Consider the following 22771-nt stretch of genomic DNA (forward strand, 5'->3'; position numbering starts at 1 on the left):
AGTACTGGAGTGGGGTGCCATTGCCTTCTCCGTTCGTTCAGTCAAAGCCAATAATAATTATAAAGAATAAATGAGTTTATATTTACCCTCTGCCATTATATCCAGAGGAGCATTCTGGAAATAAAACTGGGGTTGGAACTCTCCTGTCAAAAGAATTAGAATTTGGGCTCTGGGGCCTACTTGTTTCCTGTGAAAATAGGGACTGTCCTCCACTTTTTCCCAAGTTCCAAGGGGAGGTTGGTGCCAGTGAAAGAAATACCTGTTGACATCTGTGACCACTAAGGGGGAAAGACTTCAGAACCCAGAATCTTTCTGGGCAGCACAAGCTACACTGTCTGGAAGGTAACCGTCTTCATGTGATCAGTCAACATATGACCCTCCCAGTTCCCGTGGAAACTTATGAATAACTTCCCTTTTCTGCATCTTGATCACTCTACTTTGTTATAAGAAGTTACATTAATTACATCCTCTGAAAGGAACCCCAATCCAAAGTCAAGAAGTAGTTTTGATACTTATCCAAGCTCCAACCCCGGTTATCACAAGACTAAATCTGTTAGGTGAGCCAAGGGTTGGTCTGCCCTCTGCCCTAAATCATAAAAGCATCCTGATCTAAGCAGCAGTCTTAACCCCACCGTTTTTCAGTTCAAAAGTAGGGTGCTTTACCTCCCTCTGACCACTGGTTCCAAAGCACATTTCTCTCAGACTCTGGATACATCATTTCTGGGGATGAGAGTGTCACACGGTATATAGTAGCATGGCACGGAAATAAGGAGCTAGACACTGAGAAGGAATTCAAAGGGTGTATAAACGTACCAGCTCTGGCTTGAATCCCAGTTCGTCCTTAAACCTCTGTGTTAGGTTAGACAAGTAAGCCCTCTAATCTTGAGTCTCCTATTATGTAAAGTGGGACTAATAATGTTATCACTGTCAAAAGGTGGCTTTGAGATTAAGTGAGACATGTACAACACTTCGCACGGTACCTGGCAGACACATACTGAGTATTCATTATTAGCTTTGTGATCCTGTGCAAGTTATATAACCTATTTGGGTTCAATTCTGTCAACTGTAAAAGGCCTATAAGAGCAACTGCCCTGCTTTCCTCCAGGGTTGTGAGGATTAAAAGAAAGCGCTCAGCCGCGTTTACGTACATCAAACACCGAGAGAGACTACGATTACGTAGAACCCCGGAGTTTGCGGAAGGCTTGTGGGCGTGGCTGGAGTTTGGGTTTGCATGCCGCGACGGGATTGGTCGAGAAGAGAAGTCTGCAAACCCTCTCAGGGTCCCGCCCTAGATCTCAACGCGCCTGCGCGCGCTCTGTTTGCTAAGCTACGAAACTGCGTGGTGACCTTGCGACGCGTGTCGCGCTCAGGTCGCTAGTGCGTCAGCGGCCGTGGCTGCGGCTGCGTGGCGGGTTGTCCAGGTAACCACGGGAGTTGTCGCTGTCTGTAGGCATCTGAGAGACAGGTGTTCGTCATGCAGTTGAAGCACCTGAGGACGCTGCTGAGCCCTCAGGTGAGGAGTCGCGTGCCTCTTCGCTCCCTCGCCCGCCTTAGTGTTCCAAGGAAAGTGGGGGATTGAAGTTTGGAAACGGTGAACGCCTACTGTGTGCAGAAGACCGAAGGCTTTAGCGGTGATACGGACTCTGCTCCGTCGATAGAGTGTGAAGTAGGCGAGAGGGGCTGCTGAGCACCGTAGCTTTCCGTTCATTTCATTTAACGGATCAGTTGTGTACCAGGTCCCATGCTGGGGCTCCAGAACTTCCCCAGTTGTTGCCTTTGCTTTCGAGAGGCTCGTACTAGAGGAAGAAACGCGTGTGTAAACAACTAACAATAATCTACATCGCTTAAATGAGCGCTCTAGGTGCATGTCCCACCGAAGGGAGTGCAGGCGACCACACCGTTCGTTTTGATGGTAAAAATCTCAGATTCAGAAGAGGCTGGGCACTAGGGATGTAACCGTAGAACATGTTGAAGAAAGGCGGGGTTTTGGAGTTAGGAGACCAGAATTCAAGTCCTAGCGTCACCACTACTTTAAATAAATGACCGGATACCCCTGACTTTAGCCTTTATCGCACAGGCTCTTTAAGCACTCATCCAAACTTCTACATTTGGTAAATGGGAATAATAGTAATCGCAGCTTTAGGGGATTAGGGGAAAGAGTTAAAGGCAGTAGTATACACAAGAGAACCTTGTAAACTAAAAAGCAGCATGAAAACTGTTAGACAAGAGAGAACGATATTCAAAATTCAAAGGACAAAATAATACAAAGCAAGAATATCTGTCATAATTGAATGTTTAATGTGTACCAGGGCAGCATAAATAAAGAAGTTGGGGTTGTGGATTATAGAATCAGGTACACGTGGATTTAAATCTTGATACTGCCACTTAAACTGTGTTTGTAAACTTGAGCAAATTACTTAGACTATCTGTGCCTCCATCTGGAAAAGATGAATAAGAGTAGCACCTACCTCAGTAATGAGATAAAGTGATATAATGTGTATCACACACTTAGCAAAGTGCCTAATCTGTAGTGCTCGTTAAAACTTAGCTATTATCCTCTATCTCTACCTCATTTAATCCTCACAACAGTCCTGTGAGGTACATATTGTAGAGAAAGGAGAATTGATTGATTGTGGGAATCAGGAAGGCTTCACAGAGCATGTGGCTTTAGGAAAATAGAAGGAAACTAGAACAAAAGAGAGGTGTACTCATTGCTTTGAATCTGTATTTTGAAAATTCCTTTACCCTAATGGAATAATTGGAAATGAAATCTCCCTTCAATCTTTCAAAATAAGGTGATGTCAGATGCGGGAAAGGACTGAGTGCCCAGGATGGGGCAAAATGATGAAGGAAGATGGTCAGCAACAATTAATGAGGAGCCCTCAACACTCCTAACCTAATTTAGTCAAGAGTTGGAGAAGGCTAAAGGTGGTGGGGTGACTATTTTCTGATTCTGGTTTGAGGATTTTGATGGGAAAAAGGCCCTTTTTACCTCTGACGTTGAAAGTGGGTAGGTTAGAAGTAAAAATTAACAATGTTTTAAGCCAGGGCTCTACAGCCCAAGTAGTTAATCAAACGGAGCAGAAACTAGATTTTTTTTTTTCAATTTCTAGGAGGGAAATCCTTAGTGCAGAACCTGCTGCATAGACCACCAGGGCTGGTGGTGGAAGGGACAGACATAGCAAGAATAATTCACCAGGAGTTGATCACTTCTAATTTGGGCCTCTGTGAAGTGGATTGTTAAGGGAAAAAAAACAACAACGACAGAAATAAAAATAAAAAACAAAGGCATTTTTTGAATCCTAAGTCTCAACTGTAATTATTTTACTTCCCATTCCAGAACTTTTACTGTCTCTCCCTTTTCTCCCAAATAAGTCCAAACTCAGCCTAGCTTAAAAGAGCCTTCCTGAATTGGCTTCCATCTATTTTTCGTGCCTTCCCCCTTCTGTTCTGCTATTAACAATGTAGTGTCAGCTAAATTAAATGACTGTTTATTCACCAGAACTTGTTATCGCTCATGCCATTTCTTCTACCTCGGAGAATTTCCCTACGTAACTGTCTCCATTCTTCAAAGCTTAGCGTTGATCATTTAAATGGAAAATTATCTCGGGCTTTTCCAAACAGTTATAGTGCTTTGTATGTGCCTCCCTTATGGGAGTTTTCCCATTTTTAGATCTTTGGGCAGGAACCACGTTTTGCTCTTTGTCTCTATCTCTCAGCCCTTGGCCAAGTGCCTTTTTCAGTATGGTACTCAAAAACATTAATTGAATTAATGGCTAAAGACCAAAACTTAATCAGACCAGTTGCATTTATTTCAGTAGCAGAATGAGGGAATAAGAAGGCCACTGTAGGGACACACCGGTACTTACTCATTGTGTCACTTCCTAGTGCGTTTGCATTATGGTTTCTAGAAGCAGTTTATTCCACCATCCAGGGCTCTGAGGCCTCAGAGACCTGGATAGATCATGGGCATCTCTTTGTTTTAAGGACTGTGCTAGAAGGAAAATTGACCAAAGTCACACTAGAAGTAATGGAACTAGAAATGCTAATAGCATTCTCCGCCAGCATCTGGATTATTTTTGTCCCCTTTACCTCTGCAGGATGGAGCTGCAAAGGTCACCTGCATGGCATGGTCCCAGAACAATGCCAAATTTGCTGTCTGCACAGTGGACCGTGTGGTCTTACTATATGATGAACATGGGGAGCGAAGAGATAAATTCTCCACCAAACCAGCCGACATGAAGGTGAAGGGAATACTCACGTGTACCTTAATCTGTTGATGGGACCTTATAAACCTAGAAGGCTTCCTAACCTGCTTCCTAGCCACAGGCATAGGAAATGGCCTGCACTTCCTTTTCTTAGTACAAAGCCCTCAAGCCCGCTACCATCAATATGCACTTGTTCTTCTCTTTTCAGTATACTCACTACTTCTTTTTTCTGTCCTTTTCTTTCTTTCTTATTTTTTTTTTTTCTTTTTTGACTCTTAGTATGGCAGGAAGAGCTATATGGTGAAGGGCATGGCTTTTTCTCCTGATTCCACTAAGATTGCCATAGGACAGACTGACAACATCATCTATGTCTACAAGATTGGAGAAGACTGGTGAGGATAGAGATTGGGAGATGGGGTGTCCCAGAGAAGAAGGGAAAGGCAGGAAGAAATGCCTCCCTGGGAAGGGGGAATGGAGAAAATAAGGAGCCGTGCTGGAGCTTGGAAGGCAGGGGCCTTCTGGAGTCTGTTGCTGCCTTCCCTTTGCCTGCACTGTGTTTCCTGTGATCCCATCCCTGGAGGAATCAGTCTTAGATCAACAAGGAGGCCCTCTGAGATCCTGGGGAGCCAGGAGTGATGTTCTGTTTTTATTATTCTTCCAAAGCTACTCTGGCTCCTTCTTATGCCTCCTCGAGGGCTTCCGTGGAGTGACAGGCAACACTGGTGGGCCAAGGATGGTGTCTGCAACTCCTTCCCCTCCCCCAGCATCATTTGTGGCATTTATTTATGGATGTGGTTTTTAATATGCTTCTCTCCTTTATTTGGCAGGGGTGACAAGAAAGTCATTTGTAACAAGTTCATCCAGACGGTAATGTTCTTACCAATCCCTGAGAGATCAGGAGGAACAAATATATCAATATATCTGCTTATAAATACAGCCAGAAGTTGGCATTTGTTAATATCTGTCTCTGACTTTTCCTGCTGCATGAATGGTGCTGCCTGGCTGCTTACCCGCCTGTGCCTTCCTCCTTAGAGCCCAGTCATGTCCCCTCCTCTCCTTCCCTGTCGGCGGTTGGGGTGGTGGCATGTGATAGGCTGTTCAGGTTTAGATTGTCTATCTGTGTGCTCATATATATAGATAGGCTTATCCTTTTCATTCTTGCTTTCTTCCAGAGTGCTGTTACTTGCCTGCAGTGGCCAGCAGAATACATCATTGTCTTTGGGCTGGCTGAAGGAAAGGTAAAGGAGGGAAGAGAAGCACAGGAGAGACTGTGGATGGGGATAATGGTTCTGGAAAGAGGTATATGGTTAATCTTCTCCCTGAGGGTCAAGTTACGTATTGGGGGGAGACCACACAGGGAACAGTTCTTGTGTTTTTATTTCTGTCCCTTAGGTCCTGGATAGAGTTGAAAGTAGCCTAACCAGACTTGTGTCCACTCTCCCATTTTCAGGTTCGTTTAGCAAACACCAAAACTAACAAATCATCTACCATCTATGGGACAGATTCTTATGTGGTGTCCTTGACAACAAAGTGAGTAAGGAAGAATGGTATCCCAGAAGCTTGGGAATGGTAGGAAAAGCTCGAGTCTTGGCTTGAGGGACCATAGTGTGAACGATGGGGAGGGCTGGGAGCGGGAACCACAGGTAGAGTAGTCTGATGAGGAAGGGGACTTTCTTGGGGAGACAGGATGTTCTAACTGCTTCCTTTATGTCTCTCCTTTCTTTCTTTTCTCCTTTTTTTAGTTGCTCTGGGAAAGGAATTCTCTCAGGTCATGCAGATGGCACCATTGTTAGGTATTTCTTTGATGATGAAGGCTCAGGAGAGTCACAGGTATGAATAAAGGGTGCTCTGGGAAAGGGGAGAAGGAAATCCCAAGCACTGTCCTAGGGGAGGTTGGACATCTAAGAAAGTTAGATTATGGTGCTCAGGGAGGAGGCTGGAAGGTGAGGCCTCAGGCAGAGAGACACCTGGATGTGGCCGCAGAAGAGGATTTGTTTTCAGGAGGCCAAAGCTTAATAGTTATAGGAAAGGATGAATCAAGTGGAAGGAACCTTGAGGCGAAGGGAAATAAAGACTCTGAGAGAAATGAAAATTAAAAATTATTCTCATTTATGTAAAATGTTTTACATATATTTATAAATTCAAAGAACAAAAGAGTTGTTTATGCTTGGAAAGGGAAATATAGAGGAATAAAGGAAGGTTCATGTTTTAATCCTCTATTGTTTGAATCATTTACAATAAGAATTATCTGTATCATGATTAAACGTGCCCTTCCTAAAATAAAGAAGTCGTATATTCCCTGTGGGCCTACACAGTGTTGGTTGATGTGTAGGTCAGCTTCCTTTGGGAGCCTTACTAGGTGAGTATCGAAGATCTCCAAACAAGTATTTTGAGGTTTCCTTTTGAACATAAGGGCTTCCCTTGGGGCTCCTCTGGTAAAGAATCCGCCTGCAATGCAGGAGACCTGGGTTCGACCCCTGGGTTGGGAAGATCCCCTGGAGAAGGGAAAGGCTACCCATTACAGTATTCTGGCCTGGAAAATTCCATGGACTGCATAGTTCATGGGGTCGCAAAGAGTCAGACATGACTGAGCGACTTTCACTTTGAACATAAAATTGATAAATGCATATATATTAAAATGTCATAGAAGATGAGTGTGTGGTAAAGACAGATAATTTGTGAAGTCTTCAGATTAGGATGTGTTATGGCAGGAAAATGTTGGGGAAAAGATTTCCTCGAGTAGAATTGTCCAAGGGAGTGTGTCAGGTGCTAGCAATGAGAAATTTCTGAGGTGGTGTCCTCAGAGTGACAGAAACCCTCTTCTACTCTTAGGGAAAGTTGGTGAACCATCCATGCCCACCCTATGCCTTGGCGTGGGCAACCAACAGCATTGTGGCTGCAGGCTGTGACCGGAGGATTGTGGCCTATGGAAAGGAAGGCCATGTGCTACAAACTTTTGACTACAGCCGTGACCCTCTGGAGCGGGAGTTCACCACAGCTGCAGCAAGTCCTGGGGGCCAGTCGGTTGTGCTGGGAAGCTATGACAGGTGGGTCCCTGTCCAGCTGTGGCTTCTGCCTACTTTCCCTGTGTACACTCTTCTTTAGCCCAGTTTTGCTTCCCAACCAGAGTGGAAGACTGGTTGAGCATCAGAATCAAGTGATTCTCAAGTTTTAATTCATGCACATTTTCCTCTTCCTGCTCCCACCATCCACTAGCATGCCATCAGTTCCAAGATTCACCGTGCTCTGGTCGTGTGTCTCAGTCTCTCCCCAGGACTCCACAGCAGACTTTATCTCTACTTTCTTTGTATTCCCGTTGCGCCTTTTCAGACTACTGGCTTTGTGTTTATCACACTGTATTATCCTTTGGTGTTTGTATCTAATGGGCTAATTTGAAGAGCCCTTAAGAAGAGAGCCTCTATTTTTTTTTTTTTCAAGTCTCCAGAGCCTAGATTAGCATCTAGTATATCATAGGTGCTCAGATGTTTGTGAATGTATAAATGATGGGACGGTGCATAAACAGCTGGAGTCTAGGTCCCATCTCTTCCTGGAGTGCTTTTAACCCCAGCTTTGTCAGTGCTGTCTTTGTCCCTTTCAGTCTCATGTATGTCTCTTCCTTTCTTTCTTCTCTGACTCCTAGCAATTCTCTTTTCGTTTTCTGTATTTCTCTATACTAACAGCTCATTTTTCTAAATATCCACAGTCCCTTTTTATTTTTTCACTCCTATCTCTCTTACTCTATTTTACTTTTGACTTGATTTTCCCAGTTTACTTCCCTCGAACATTTTTGTCCTTTCCTACTAGACCCCCCACCTCCCGCCACCTTGTCTGTTTTCTTTTACTTCCTCTGTTCTCTGATATAGCAAAACTCATTTCCTTCCATTACAAGCCCATTTTCACTTTTTCTCAGCCTCCATCTCTTCTAAAAGCCACATACTTAATTTCAGACTTCGGGTGCTCAACTGGAGTCCTCGGAGAAACATCTGGGAAGAGGCAAAGCCCAAGGAGATTGCCAACTTATACACCATCACTGCCTTGGCCTGGAAGCGGGATGGCTCACGACTCTGTGCGGTATGCAACTAGTAACCCCTTTCTGCTTTGGTGACTTCTTCAAATTAAGAAAAATCCCACCTATCTTAAAGCACTCTCTCCTGACACTGGAGAAACTCCTCTTCCCTTTTGATCGCAGTCTAAAACTCCAGTGTTGCAGGCAGGAAAGAGAAATCCATACTTTATTGGGGGTCACATGGGTCAAGAGTTTATAGGCAGGGCTAGTTTCTCCCTCATATCCCATCACTAACTACGTGATGCTCTTGAGTCCTGCAAGTGCACCTCTTTCCTGCTGATACTTCCAAAACCTACCAACCCTTTCACTGCCGACTCTTCTGTAGATTCTAGAACCTAGGGTTTGAGAGTGTCTCTAAATACCCTCTTCACGCCTCTACGCTGTGTGTGTTACCCTTTATGCTGCCACTTTCCCTTCCAGGGCACACTCTGTGGTGGAGTGGAACAGTTTGACTGCTGCCTCCGAAGGAGCATTTACAAGAATAAGTTTGAATTGACTTATGTGGGACCTAGCCAGGTAAGCAGCTGATAGCCTACCACACTGAGGTCATGCCATGGCTCATTCATCCCTGCAGTACTACCCTGTGGTCTGGCCACAACATAGACTCAAATTTAACCTCTGGCAGAGCTGTTCTGAGGAACAGAATATGTCTGACAACTTTCCCACAGTAGGTCTTCCAGCCTATTGTAAGAGAAGGATTATTCTCTTCTCTTCTCTTATTAAAAATACCAGGTTTAAGGGGTACAGAGATTGCCATTTACATCTTCCTGGTTTAAAACTTGACTCCCTATAGGATGTCAACTGGGGAAATTAATAGGATTATAATTCTGAATTCCTTTGTTTTAGGGCCTCTGAACTCATTGTATATGATGTTGCAAGCTCATGCCTTAGGTCCTGAACCCAGTTTTATCTTTTCTCTACCTCTACCCTCTTTTCCTTCATTTATTATTCATTGATTCCTTCAGTCTTTCAGTTTCTCCAGAAATATTTGTCCTTTCTTTATCTGTCAGCACTGTTAGGCGTTGAGAATTCAAAGATGGTTATCTGTAATACATTGTCCCTTAATTGAGATCATTCTAGTGAAGGAGACACATGTATCAAAAAATAATATAGCACACATGGTAAAGTTATAAAAGTTTGTAGAGAGAGCTACAGGAACATAGGGTGAGTGATTAGTTTAACCCAGTGGAACTTTCAGAATCATTTGTATTATAAGCATTGAAAGAGATAATAGATGAAAGCGTTTTATAAATAGTAAAAGCATTATAAATGTGAGATGTCCTTTTTACCAAGAATATCCCAGGCCAGGCAAGGAAACAAGATGTGCTTTTGCTTAGCACTGTGGCGGTAGGCAAAGGACACAGCCCATTCCCCCCACTTTCGGACTGGGGGAGCTGAGACTCCTCTTTTACCAAGGTGATTGTGAAGAACCTCTCATCGGGGACCCGAGTGGTACTCAAGTCACACTATGGCTACGAGGTGGAAGAAGTGAAAATCCTGGGAAAGGAACGCTACCTGGTGGCCCACACGTCAGACACACTGCTGCTGGGGGACCTGACCACAAATCGCCTTAGTGAGGTAGGAACCAAACATGGAGAGGTGGGGAATGGGGCATCCTGAGGTGTTGCCCAGATGAGGCAGGGTCCCTGGGGAAGGTCTCCATGGGATGCTCTAACATTCCTGTGTTGGGGACCTGGTTTCAGGGAGTGAGATCCAGGTTTAGAATCCTGGAATATGAATCACTGCTGTTGGACTTTGTTAACACCTTCTCCCAGAAGCACAGGGTCCAAGGCAGAATCTGACATAGTATCTCTCTTGTGCAATGTCAGACCTCCCCAGATCAATCTCTCTGCGTCCCACCCTGCTGTTCTTGCAGCATTGCCTCAGGTGGTTATCCACAGGTTCCTTATGTCTTCTTCCCCCTTAACAGGTAGCTTGGCAGGGATCTGGTGGCAATGAGAAGTATTTCTTTGAAAATGAAAATGTGAGTAGAGCTTGATTCACCATAAACCTTCTTTTAGCTTCTGTGTCATAGGATGGCAAGTGGTAAGGGGTTGAGGAAACAGCAGATAAAATGGGAAGGTGAAATAGAGGAACAGAATAAAGAGAAAAGTGGACTTTGCTATAAACTCGCAATGTACCTCCCTCGACTGTCTCTTTCTTCATGCAATCTTTCCACCATATAACAATCCCATTCATCCCCAGGTGTGCATGATCTTCAATGCTGGAGAGCTCACCCTTGTGGAATATGGGAGTAATGATACCCTGGGTTCTGTACGTACTGAATTCATGAACCCCCATCTCATCAGGTAACCCCACCTAGTTCTCTAAATTTTTGAAACCCAAAAGATTTCCTTTTTGACTTCTAACCCCTGTATCCTCGAGTTAATCTAAAACCTTCATCCCATGTCTTGTTTCAGAGCTATTGTTAAACATCCTAGCTACCTAAGCCCGTTTTGCCTGACCTGACCTTTCATGTTTCAGTGTCCGTATTAATGAGAGGCGTCAGCGAGGAATGGAGGATAATAAGAAATTGGCTTATCTTGTTGATATCAAGACTATTGCTATAGGTGAGTAAGACTCCCTCATAATTGTAATAACAAAATTGATGTTTATAAAGCACTTCCATATCACAGGATTGTATGCAGTGGAGAATCCAAGACTCTCAGAGACAGCAGGTAAATGTGCGTCTGCATTCTTACAGTGGATATGTGAAATGCTTAAATTCACGTGTGTGTCTGTGTCTAGAAGTCTAGATATAGATACCTTGGTGTGTATAGGCCTGCCCATATAATTATTCATGTTCTGTAGGCATTTATCTTAGGGCTGGGAAATTGTGAATTGTAGAGAAGAACCATTAGAAAATTTAAGAATTTTCCTGTTTAGACTTCATAGGATCACAGATTCTTAGAACTGGTAAGTCCCCTTAGGAAGGGGACTTACTTTCTGTATAGTTTGTCATTAATAAGTAGTGATGACACATTGTATATACATATCACAAGTGTTCACATTTATAAATCGTACTTATATATTAATAGTTAATTTTGTATCATGAAATGTTCCAAGCATAGGGAAAGAGTATAAAGAATAGCATGATATTCTCTAAAAAGCTTATTAGAGAATAACATATCCAGGTAGTGTAGTTGTTAACAGCAGAGCTCTGGAGTCAAACCTCCCCACTTGTCTACTTACTACCTGTGTGATCTTCAGGTAAGTTACTTATCCTTTCTGTATCTCAATTTCCTCATCTACAAAGTGGGGATAAAAATAGCACCTACTTCATATGAAAAGCACTTAGACTAGTGCCTAGTATATAAGTGCGTAATAAATGTTAGCTATTGATAATAATAATATTATTATTACTTGTATACCCATAATATTATATGAATAGCTAACATTTGTTACATACTTACTATATACCAAACAGTAGTCTAAGTGCTTTTCTTATTATTATTACTTGTATACCCATGGGCTTCCCTGATGGCTGAGTGGGTAAAGAATCTGCCTGCAATGCAGGAGACGTAGGAGACAGGGGTTCAATCCTGTGCTGGAAAGATTCCCTGGAGAAGGAAATGGCAACCCACTCCAGTATTCTTGCTTGGAAAATCCCATGGACAGAGGAGCCTGACAGGCTACAGTCCATGGGGTAACAGAAGGGTCAGACATGACTTAGTGACAGGGAAGAGCTCTATACCCATACCAAATTCTGTCAAATCCTTAACGTTCCATTATATTTTCCTTGGATCTTTTCTCTCTTCTTTTATTGGTGGACATTTAAGTTGTTGGTTTTTCCCTATTGCAGTATTTCAGTTCTCTAAGGTTTACACCCAGCATGGAATTGCTGAATCATAAAAGAGGTACATCCTCAATTTCACTAAATATTTCCAAATTGCTCTCTGAAGAGGTTGTACCAGTTTACAGTCCCACCAGCAGTTACAGTTCCACATCCTCTCCAATGCTTGAAATTGCCTGACTTCATAATTGGCTCAATTTGATGTGTTCAATATATGAAAATATATTTCATTGTATTAATTTTTTGTTCATTTGTTTATTGGCATTTTGGATTTCTTCTTCCATGAGTTGCCAGTTTATATCCATTGCCTCTTTTTAAAATTAGATTGTCTTTTTCTTGTTTGGGCTTCCCTTGTGGCTCAGCTGGTACAGAATCCACCCGAGATGCGGGAGACCTGGGTTCAATCACTGGGTTGGGAAGATCCCCTGGAGAAGGGAAAGGGTACCCACTCCAGTATTCTGGCCTGGATAATTCCATGGACTGTGTAGTCCATGGGGTCGCAAAGAGTCTGACATGACTGAGTGACTTTCACTTTCTTTCTTGTTTACTTGAAGGAGTTCTTTGTGTGTGCAGGTATAGACTTTGATGGTTATTTGCGCTGCAGTTATTTTGTCTCCGCCTGTGGCTTGTCTTTTCTCTCCTTTTCAGCATCTCTTAGTGTTTAGACATTTTTAAGTTTAATGTAGTTCATTTCATCACTTTTTAAAAATTGAAGTATAGTTGATTTACAGTGTTGTGTATCACTTTTTAATAAATAGTTTGTAGGTTTTGAGGTCTTATTTAGGAAATCCCTTTCTACTCCCTCCTATATTTTGGCACTTAAAATTTTTGCCTTTTACCTGGAATTTATTTTTGTGCATAATATAAGTAGAAATCTAATTTTATTTTTCCATATGTGTAACTATTTATTGAAAATCCATTCTTCACCCAGTAATACATTATGTCATCTCTCATAAATCAAGTTTCCATATACATATGGGTCTGTCCTTAAGATATTTTTACATTTCTAGAGTTTTATATTTCATATGAGGTTTCTGAGCTCAGAAATATAAGTATAATGCAAATAATAACACAGTCCACTGGCCTAAGTTCTAATAGCAGTAGTGAGCCATATGACTTTGGACAAGTCACCTCACTCTGTAGGTCTCATCTTCAATGTACACTGACAGAGTTTATCTCTTAACTTTTTTGGGTCACCAACCCCTTTGAGTGTCTAATTAAAAGCATAAATCCTTTCCCAGAAAAATATCTACACACATAATTTTGTATGTAATTTCAGGGTGCTCATAGAAATAGGGTCCCCACAGCTTTAGCACTTTCTAATTGTACTTATAATTGAGGCGTTAAAACATGGATTTACTGATTTTGCTTTTGAATTAAAGAAAAATTCATTTTTAAGTTGGTCGTCCCAGTTGTGGATATCAGCTGGCATTTGGTTTTTAGCTTCAGTCAGTTCAGTTCAGTTCAGTTCAGTCGCTCAGTCGTGTCCGACTCTTTGTGACCCCAATAATCGCAGCATGCCAGGCCTCCCTGTCCATCACCAACTCCCGGAGTTCACTCAAACTCACGTCCATCAAGTCCGTGATGCCATCCAGCCATCTCATCCTATGTCGTCCCCTTCTCCTCCTGCCCCCAATCCTTCCCAGCATCAGAGTCTTTTCCAATGAGTCAGCTCTTCACATGAGGTGGCCAAAGTACTGGACTTTCAGCTTTAGCATCATTCTTTCCAAAGAAATCCCAGGGCTGATCTCCTTCAGAATGGACTGGTTGGATCTCCTTGCAGTCCAAGGGACTCTCAAGAGTCTTCTCCAACACCACAGTTCAGAAGCATCAATTCTTCGGCGCTCAGCTTTCTTCACAGTCCAACTCTCGCATCCATACATGACCACTGGAAAAACCATAGCCTTGACTAGATGGACCTTTGTTGGCAAAGTAATGTCTCTGCTTTTGAATATGCTATCTAGGTTGGTCATAACTTTCCTTCCGAGGAGTAAGGGTCTTTTAATTTCATGGCTACAGTCACCATCTGCAGTGATTTTGGAGCCCAGAAAAATAAAGTCTGACACTGTTTCCATTGTTTCCCCATCTATTTGCCATGAAGTGATGGGACCAGATGCCATGATCTTCATTTTCTGAATGTTGAGTTTTAAGCCAACTTTTTCACTCTCCTCTTTCACTTTCATCAAAAGGCTTTTTAGTTCCTCTTCACTTTCTGCCATAAGGGTGGTGTCATCTGCATATCTGAGGTTATTGATATTTCTCCCGGCAATCTTGATTCCAGCTCGTGCTTCTTCCAGCCCAGCGTTTCTCATGATGTACTCTGCATAGAAGTTAAATAAGCAGGGTGACCATATACAGCCTTGACGTACTCCTTTTCCTGTTGGAACCAGTCTGTTGTTCCATGTCCAGTTCTAACTGGTGCTTCCTGACCTGCATACAGGTTTCTCAAGAGGCAGGTCAGGTGGTCTGGTATTCCCATCTCTTTCAGAATTGTCCACAGTTTATTCTGATCCACACAGTCAAAGGCTTTGGCATAGTCAATAAAGCAGAAATAGATGTTTTTCTGGAACTCTCTTGCTTTTTCGATGATCCAGTGGATGTTGGCAATCTGATCTTAAGCATATATAACAAAAGCAAGCACATTGCTCATTGATAATGTATAAGATAATTGACAATGTATGCTGCTGCTGCTGCTAAGTCGCTTCAGTCATTTCCGACTCTGTGCAACGCCATAGACGGCAGCCCACCAGGCTCCCCAGTCCCTGGGATTCTCCAGACAAGAACACTGGAGTGGGTTGCCAGTGCTTTCTCCAGAATTGACAATATATCAGTTCAGTTCAGTTCGGTTCAGTCGCTCAGTTGTGTCTGACTTTTTGCGACCCCATGAATCGCAGCACACCAGGCCTCCCTGTCCATCACCAACACCCAGAGTCCACCCAAACCCACGTCCATTGAGTCAGTGATGCCATCCAACCATCTTCTCCTCTGTCATCCCCTTCTCCTCCTGCCCTCAATCTTTCCCAGCATTAGGGTCTTGTCAAATGAGTCAGCTCTTCACATCAGGTGGCCAAAGTATTGGAGTTTCAGCTTCAACATCAGTCCTTCCAATGAACACCCAGGACTGATCTCCTGTAGGATGGACTGGTTGGATCTCCTTGCAGTCCAAGGGACCCTCAAGTCTTCTCCAACACCACAGTTCAAAAGCATCAATTCTTCAGTGCTCAGCTTTCTTTATAGTCCAACTCTCACATCCATACATGACCACTGGAAAAACCATAGCCTTGACTAGATGGACGTTTGTTGACAAAGTAATGTCTCTGCTTTTTAATATGCTATCTAGGTTGGTCATAACTTTCCTTCCAAGGAGGAAGCGTCTTTTAATTTCATGGCTGCAGTCACCATCTACAGTGATTTTGGAGCCCAGAAAATTAAAATCAGCCACTGTTTCCACTGTTTCCGCATCTACTTCCCATGAAGTGATGGGACCAGATGCCATGATGTTAGTTTTCTGAATGTTAAGTTTTAAGGCAACTTTTTCACTCTCCACTTTCACTTTCATCAAGAGGCTCTTTAGTTCCTCTTCACTTGCTGCCGTAAGGGTGGTGTCATCTGTATATCTGAAGTTATTGATATTTCTCCCAGCAATCTTGATTCCAGCTCATGCTTCTTCCAGCCCAGTGTTTCTCATGATGTACTCTGCATATAAGTTAAATAAGCAGGGTGACAATATACAGCCTTGATGTGCTCCTTTTTCTATTTGGAACCAGTCTGTTGTTCCATGTCCAGTTCTAACTGTTGCTTCCTGACCTGCATACAGGTTTCTCAAGAGGCAGGTCAGGTGGTCCGGTATTCCCATCTCTTTCAGAATTGTCCACAATTTATTGTGATCCACACAGTCAAAGGCTTTGGCATAGTCAGTAAAGCAGAAATGATGCTGTGAAAGTGTTGCACTCAATATGCCAGCAAATTTGGAAAACTCAGCAGTGGCCACAGGACTGGAAAAGGTCAGTTTTCATTCCAATCTCAAAGAAAGGCAGTGCCAAAGAATGCTCAAACTACCACACAATTGCAGTCATCTCACATGCTAGTAAAGTGATGCTTAAAATTCTCCAAGCCAGGCTTCAGCAATACGTGAACCGTGAAGTTCCAGATGTTCAAGCTGGTTTTAGAAAAGGCAGAGGAACCAGAGATCAAATTGCCAACATCCGCTGGATCATCAAAAAAGCAAGAGAGTTCCAGAAAAGCATCTATTTCTGCTTTATTGATTATGCCAAAGCCTTTGACTGTGTGGATCACAATGCATAAGGTAATATATAGGAGCTGTGAATGGGCTTTTTTCAGGAGACTCCCTGAAAGCATCCTAGCCAACCCTGAGTGGTCTGTTCTAAACATGATTGTTTCTTAATGTTATCTACAAAATTCAGACCCAGCTAATATTTATCCTCTACACTGACCCACCTAACTTTAGTCAGAGGTTCCTCCTATTGTGTCTGTGCACCTTCAACACTGATGGACCCTCTGTGTTTTTACGCAGGTGTACAGGTAACTCCTTGGAGCACCTGTGATCACTGAGGTCATTTCGTTCATCAGCTTTCTGTCATTGGTAGGCTTGCTGTAACTGGGGCTTATCATGAGTAACAGAAGCCATAGTTCTGATCTGCTATGAGACGAATCCCAGAGTCCCAGAGAGGAATCAGATTTCTTGGTGGATCTGGATCTTCTAACTTAACTCTGGAGTTAAATGAAATCTCTGTAAATTTAGAAGAAACACGGCATCTGAAACAACTTAGCAAAACTATATTATACTGACCATTTGTACTCCTGAGTGATGTGCTCTAGACTAATGCAACATTCTTAAAACCAAACTTTCATAAGCCACCTCATGCTTTGTACGTAATTATGTGGAATCTGTCTTTTTCACCCTGTTTCCTTTACTCTCTAGTGGACCTGATTGGCGGCTACAACATTGGTACCATCAGCCATGAGAGCCGTGTGGATTGGCTGGAACTTAATGAGACTGGGCACAAGCTTCTCTTCAGGGACCGGAAACTTCGTGTGAGAAGGGTTACTAAGGCCTTAACCACTGACTGGTCCGTAAAGGATGTGGTACTAGCTGCCACCAGGGGAAGTGGGAGGCAGAATGGGACATGATTTCTTGGGGCTATGCCATAAGCATAATGAACAGCACAGAAGGATCAACATTTTCTAAATCTAATATCACCACGCATCCCATTTTACCCTGAGAGATTGTATCATGCAGGCACCAAAATCACGAGGGGAATTTGGGAGTTGGTGTGTCTCTTACTATTCACAAATCTGTGACTTCATGAACCACCCTCACCCCTGCGTTCCTCTTCCTCACCGCCCAGCTGACCTTTACCACACCTACTGCTCCAGTGCTCTTCGGCCACACTTAGCACTGACGCTGACTTGAGGACAGTCTCCCCCAGCCCTTTATTGATTCTGATCTCAGTGTGGTATCGCCAGTGAGTTCGACCTCGGGGACTACCTGGTGATTTTTTATTTCATTTTCACTGTGATGTAAAAGCCACATCACATATTTCCAGGCCATTTAATTTGTCTCATGACCTTATTTTTGTAATCCAGACTGATAACTCTGGCCCAGAGTTATTCTAGGAATGAAAGTCTGACCTTCACCTAACTTAAATTCCTAGGGTGTAGCCCTTTGCTCTTTTGGTCATCTCTTATTTGGCCAGTGTCAGAATATACCAAGTGAGCATGAACTTGAAGGGTTTATGGTCGAAGTTCAGTAAGCTTTGAAATTCAGCATGTACCTGTCTAGTGGGCTAGCTCACCACATTTCCCCATTAGGAAATGGTCCAGATGGGAAGACACCCACATCTTTTCTTAATTGTGTATCTACTTCTTCCTCCTCCAGTTGCATCTATACGATATTGAAAGCTGCTCTAAGACGATGATCCTCAACTTCTGCTCCTACGTGCAGTGGGTCCCAGGAAGTGATGTGCTGGTGGCTCAGAACCGAAACAACTTGTGTGTGTGGTACAACATTGAGGCACCCGAGAGGGTCACCACGTCGTCTATCAGGGTATGTCCACGTCAGGGCACCCTCACACAGAGTGTCGGGCTGATTAATCGGAACCCAAGGAAACTGGGAAGGCTGCTTGGTTTCTCTGCCTGCCACCCATAACCTCTCTGATGGAGTTGGCAGGTGACACTTAGACTGCTTCCCACAGTGGTCTGGGCCCCAGAGCCATCCTTGTTCAAATTTCTGACATTATATTAGACCCTCAGAGTACTGGTCCCTATTATAGTGGGAATTCACCAAGTCGAATTGTGGAGTTCCCTTAGACTGGAAGATCCCCAGTCGAGGAGGAATTCCATATCACACCTCCTTATGTGCTGATTCTCTGTTACAAGCCATTCAGAGTTCTGTTTTTTTCAGACTGCTGATCACACCCTCTGTCCTACCCCATGACAACCTCATACACACAGTAATATCCCAAATATGGGAGGAGCCTATGGAAACAGAAAAGAGGCCCGTGTGCTAGGCTAGGATGACTGCCACGGGTGTATATAGAGCACTTGATGCTTTCTTTTTATTCTTTTCTCAATCTCTTTTTTTTCCCCTCCTTTTTTGCTTCATTTTAGACTGATTAAGGTTTGATTGTGGGGGTGGGAGCTTGTCCTTTTGTAAATACCTTTTTTTGGTTTGAAGATTAAATATCCTGTTTCTATAGTAATTACCCTTAAAAGTTCACTATGTATTTAAATTAACAAAGTCTGAATTTAAGCAGCATCCACCCACCCTCCACTGCACTGCAGACAAGGACCATACAAGGCTTTAACTTTGATTCCCTCCCCTTTGCCATTGTTGTTTAGTGTTGTCGTTCTTTGTAATATTTATTTTATTTACTTATTTGGCTGCGCCAGGTCTTAGCTGCAGCATCTTTTAGTTGCAGCGTATGAACTATTAGTTACGGCATGTGGGATCTAGTTCCCTGACCAGGGATCAAACCAGGCACTCTGCATTGGGAATGTGGAGTCTTAGCCACTGGACCACCAGGGAAGACCCTGTTGTCTAGTATTCTGTTCCTTTCTGTCATCCGCAAAGCTAGACATTACTGTTTTACACAGACAGAATTTGGTTAGACTTACCATCATAGTGCCAGTTTCCCCATTCACCTTTCCCTTTAACCTGCTGATCTTCCCTCGGGAGTTATTTTTCTTCCTCTTCTTGAAGTGTAACATTTAGAAGATTCTTTAAAGTCTTTTGATGATAAAATGCTCAGGTTTTGATTATCTGAAACTATTTTTACTTAGAGCTTTGCTATTGAAAGATACTTGGGCTCACTACCCAATTCTAGATTGACAGTTAATTTTTCTTAGCCTTTTACAAATGTTTTCCCATTGATTGACCTCTTTTGTTCTGGCAGGTTTACTAAATAGCCCCTTCTATATAGATGGTCTGTCTTTTCTCTCTGGTTGCTTTAAAAATCTTTCTTTTTTAATCTCTTTTTTTTTTTTTTTGGATGTGTTGAAATTTCACTACAATATGTCTGGATATAAACTTCTTTTTATTTATCTTGCTTGGTGTATATTGTGCTTCCTATATTTGTAAGTATATTTCCATCAGTCTTGGAAATTTCTCAACCATAATCTATTTAAACATTGCTTCTTCTCTCATATTCTCTAGTCTCTCCATCAAAACTCTAATTAGGCATATGTTAGATTTCTTGTCCTGTCTTCTGTGCCTTTTCATGCTAAATTTTTTTTAGCTCCATGGTAAATTCTGGATAATTTCTTTTTTAAAAAAACTTTTTACTTCATATTGGATTTATATTGGATGAACAATGTTGTGATTGTTTCAGGTGTATAGCAAAGCCATACATATATAAGTATCCATTCTCCCCCAAACTCGCCTCCCATTCTGGATAATTTCTTAAAATACATCTTTCAGTTCATCGGTTCACTTTCATCATTGTCTAATCTACTATTTAAACCATCTATTGTATTGTTTTTCCACTTCAAAAATTAAAGGCTTTACTTGGTTCTTTCTCCAACCTGCCTGACTATTTTTTGATAGTCTCTTGTTCCTGTCTTAATATTTCATCTTTTGGGTCTCTAATGTTTCACACATAATTATTTTATATTCCATAACTGTATTTTTTCCTGTTATTTTTTATATCCCAGATCTCTGGAGGTCTGAAACTTGTCTGTAGTTATTGTTTACTCCCTGCTAGTGGTTTGTTAAGTGGTATTTTGCTAGTTTTTAATTGTGAGCTCATGTTACGTTGAATGTCATCTTTTGGAATCCTGAGGGCCTTAGTTGGACGTGCTTTCCTCCAGGGATGATCTGTATTTGCTTATGCAGGAATCAGGCATGTTAATGATCTATATACTCCTTTGGTTTCCTTTACTGAATAGAGGATCCACGTTTAATGAGAAATCCTCAGATTTGACCTCCCCATTCTGCTGAAGGACCCAAAGTTTACTCTCCTAATACTGTGTTTGCCTTAGGGTAACTATAGTTTTCCCATCTGCTCACCTTACATTTTTTTCCTGCTCTCTTTGTTTTTCTTTTGGTTTTAACTTACTGACCTTTCTTTCTTTTTGTGGAGGGGAAGGGTGGGAGAGGGAGCAGGAAGCTTTCCTAGTGATTTCTTCAGTTGAACTCAGCAATACATTAAAAAGGATGTTCCAAGTTCAAGTTGAATTTTAGCTGGAGAACCTTTACCAAGGTTCTCCAGCTAAATGAATACCAAGTCATGGTACTGCTGGCAGCAGAAGTGGATGCCACACTTTGTCAACTTATCCCTAGCCACTAGTGCTATCATAGCTATGGTGTACTTTAACCCAAGGATGTACTTTAACCCCACAGATGGGGAATTTTTATATGCTTGAGGGAAGTGTCAGAAAAACAGAGTATTGTCATTCCCTCAGAGTGTGAGCAGTAGGGTTGGATGAGGGTGGGTCTTTTCTGCAGTTGAGCCTGTGTCAACATTCACCTGGAATTCTGGTGGGGTGGGGGGATTGAATTTTTACAGGGTGATGTTGTAGGTCTGGAGCGAGGTGGGGGAAAGACGGAGGTGATGGTGACCGAAGGTGTGACTACAGTTGCCTACACCCTGGATGAGGGCCTTATTGAGTTTGGAACAGCCATTGATGACGGCAACTACACCCGGTGAGACATGAGGCTGATAACCAGCATGGTGGTGGGGAAGTCTGGGTCTGAGGACCTGCCTGAGGTAGACAGCAAAACCAGCCATGTCTGAAAAGGACCTGGTGGTCCTGGGAGATTAGACAAAAAGGGCAAATAATTGCCTCCCCCATCCTCTTGCTGCCCCATCGCCAATATTCCTTAGTGTCTTCCTGACCTTGGACTCATTCCTTGTGCTTTGCTTCCTTCCCTCTGCAGGGCCACAGCCTTCTTGGAAACTCTGGAAATGACCCCAGAAACAGAAGCAATGTGGAAAACCTTGAGTAAGCTGTCACTGGAAGCAAAGCAGCTACACATTGCTGAGAGGTGAGCCGGGCTGTGGAACCCAGGTGCCAGGCAGCTCGGAGGGAGAGATGGCCGCACAGTGTCTTCCCTGTGGGCTGCTCCTCCCCAGGGTTGGGGCACCTCTTGCCTTCCCATGCCAACAGATGTCATGGAACCCTTCCACAGTGCAGTTATTCCAAACATCCTCCCATCCTAGAGTATGAGAGTATGGCTTTTATTTATTTTTTAAAATTTTTATTGGTCTATAGTTGCTTTACAGTGTTGTGTTAATTTCTTGCTGAACAACAAAGTGAATCAGGCATTCATACACATATACATATATCCCCTTTTTATAGATTTCCTCCCCATATAGGTCACCACAGAACACGGAGTAGAGTTCCCTGTGCTGTACAGTGGGCTCTCATTAGTTATCTGTTTGATTAGATACATTCGTAGTGTATATATGTCAATCCCAATCTCCCACTTCATCCCATCCCCTCTTCTTCCTTTGGCAACCATAAGTTTGTTCTCTGCAACTGAGACTATTTCTGCTTTGCAAATAAGTTCATCTCTACCATTTTCTAGATTCCAAATATAAGCGATGTTGTATGATATTTGTTTTTATCTGACTTCCTATAAGAGTATGTCTTTTATTGTTTTCACTCCCCCACCTTGTAACTAGGTGCTGCTTCCAAGTGTTTAACGCTCCTACCCTACAATCTATGTGTTGATGTGTATATTCCAATAATGCTATAGGAGTGTAATTTACAGGAAAAACATGGGACTCCAGACTCTCCTGTTTCAAATCTTGATTCCATTTACCAACTGTGTAACTTTAGAGAGATTAACTTAACCTTCTCAAGCCTTGGCTTCTCCATTATGAGGATAATAACAGTATTCACCTTGCAGTATGGTAAAGAAGAGTGGCAGAGTGGCAGTGATAGGGGAGACTCAATGAAAGGATCTGTGCAAAGGGCACAGACCAGAAATGCTCATTAAATGTCAGCTGTGTGGCTTTGGCAAAGATTCATCCTTGGTCCCTTTTATCCCATCCCCCCACAGCTAGACTCACTTCAAGTCATAGGGACAATAAGCCAGGGTCTTTATAACGTACCCCAAATCTCTTAGTTGTTCAACCCTACTGTCTCCACCCTAGAACAGACCACCACCATCTCCTGCATACAGTGGTGCAAAAACCTCTTAATTAGGCTCTTAATTAATTAGAAACTGCTACTTAGACC

General features: G+C 42.7%; 1 protein-coding gene across 1 annotated transcript in view; it reads left to right on the top strand.

Annotated features, from left to right (window-relative positions):
• The first annotated feature begins 1376 nt into the window (after positions 1–1376).
• The window catches only part of IFT172 (intraflagellar transport 172), a 37577-nt gene continuing 16182 nt past the window's right edge, over positions 1377–22771 (top strand). Inside the window, exons 1-18 of the mRNA XM_003586658.6 lie at positions 1377–1513; positions 4101–4244; positions 4488–4600; positions 5036–5075; positions 5381–5446; positions 5659–5738; positions 5951–6038; positions 7041–7255; positions 8156–8279; positions 8695–8790; positions 9691–9852; positions 10205–10258; positions 10480–10583; positions 10759–10844; positions 17010–17122; positions 17967–18134; positions 21094–21230; positions 21465–21572. Coding sequence (XP_003586706.1) covers positions 1475–1513; positions 4101–4244; positions 4488–4600; positions 5036–5075; positions 5381–5446; positions 5659–5738; positions 5951–6038; positions 7041–7255; positions 8156–8279; positions 8695–8790; positions 9691–9852; positions 10205–10258; positions 10480–10583; positions 10759–10844; positions 17010–17122; positions 17967–18134; positions 21094–21230; positions 21465–21572 — 1937 coding nt within the window. The 5' untranslated portion in view covers positions 1377–1474. The remainder of the gene's footprint in view (positions 1514–4100; positions 4245–4487; positions 4601–5035; positions 5076–5380; positions 5447–5658; positions 5739–5950; positions 6039–7040; positions 7256–8155; positions 8280–8694; positions 8791–9690; positions 9853–10204; positions 10259–10479; positions 10584–10758; positions 10845–17009; positions 17123–17966; positions 18135–21093; positions 21231–21464; positions 21573–22771) is intronic.

This window comes from Bos taurus, chromosome 11, assembly GCF_002263795.3.
Source record: "Bos taurus isolate L1 Dominette 01449 registration number 42190680 breed Hereford chromosome 11, ARS-UCD2.0, whole genome shotgun sequence".
In the NCBI taxonomy this organism is placed as follows: Eukaryota; Metazoa; Chordata; class Mammalia; order Artiodactyla; family Bovidae; genus Bos; species Bos taurus.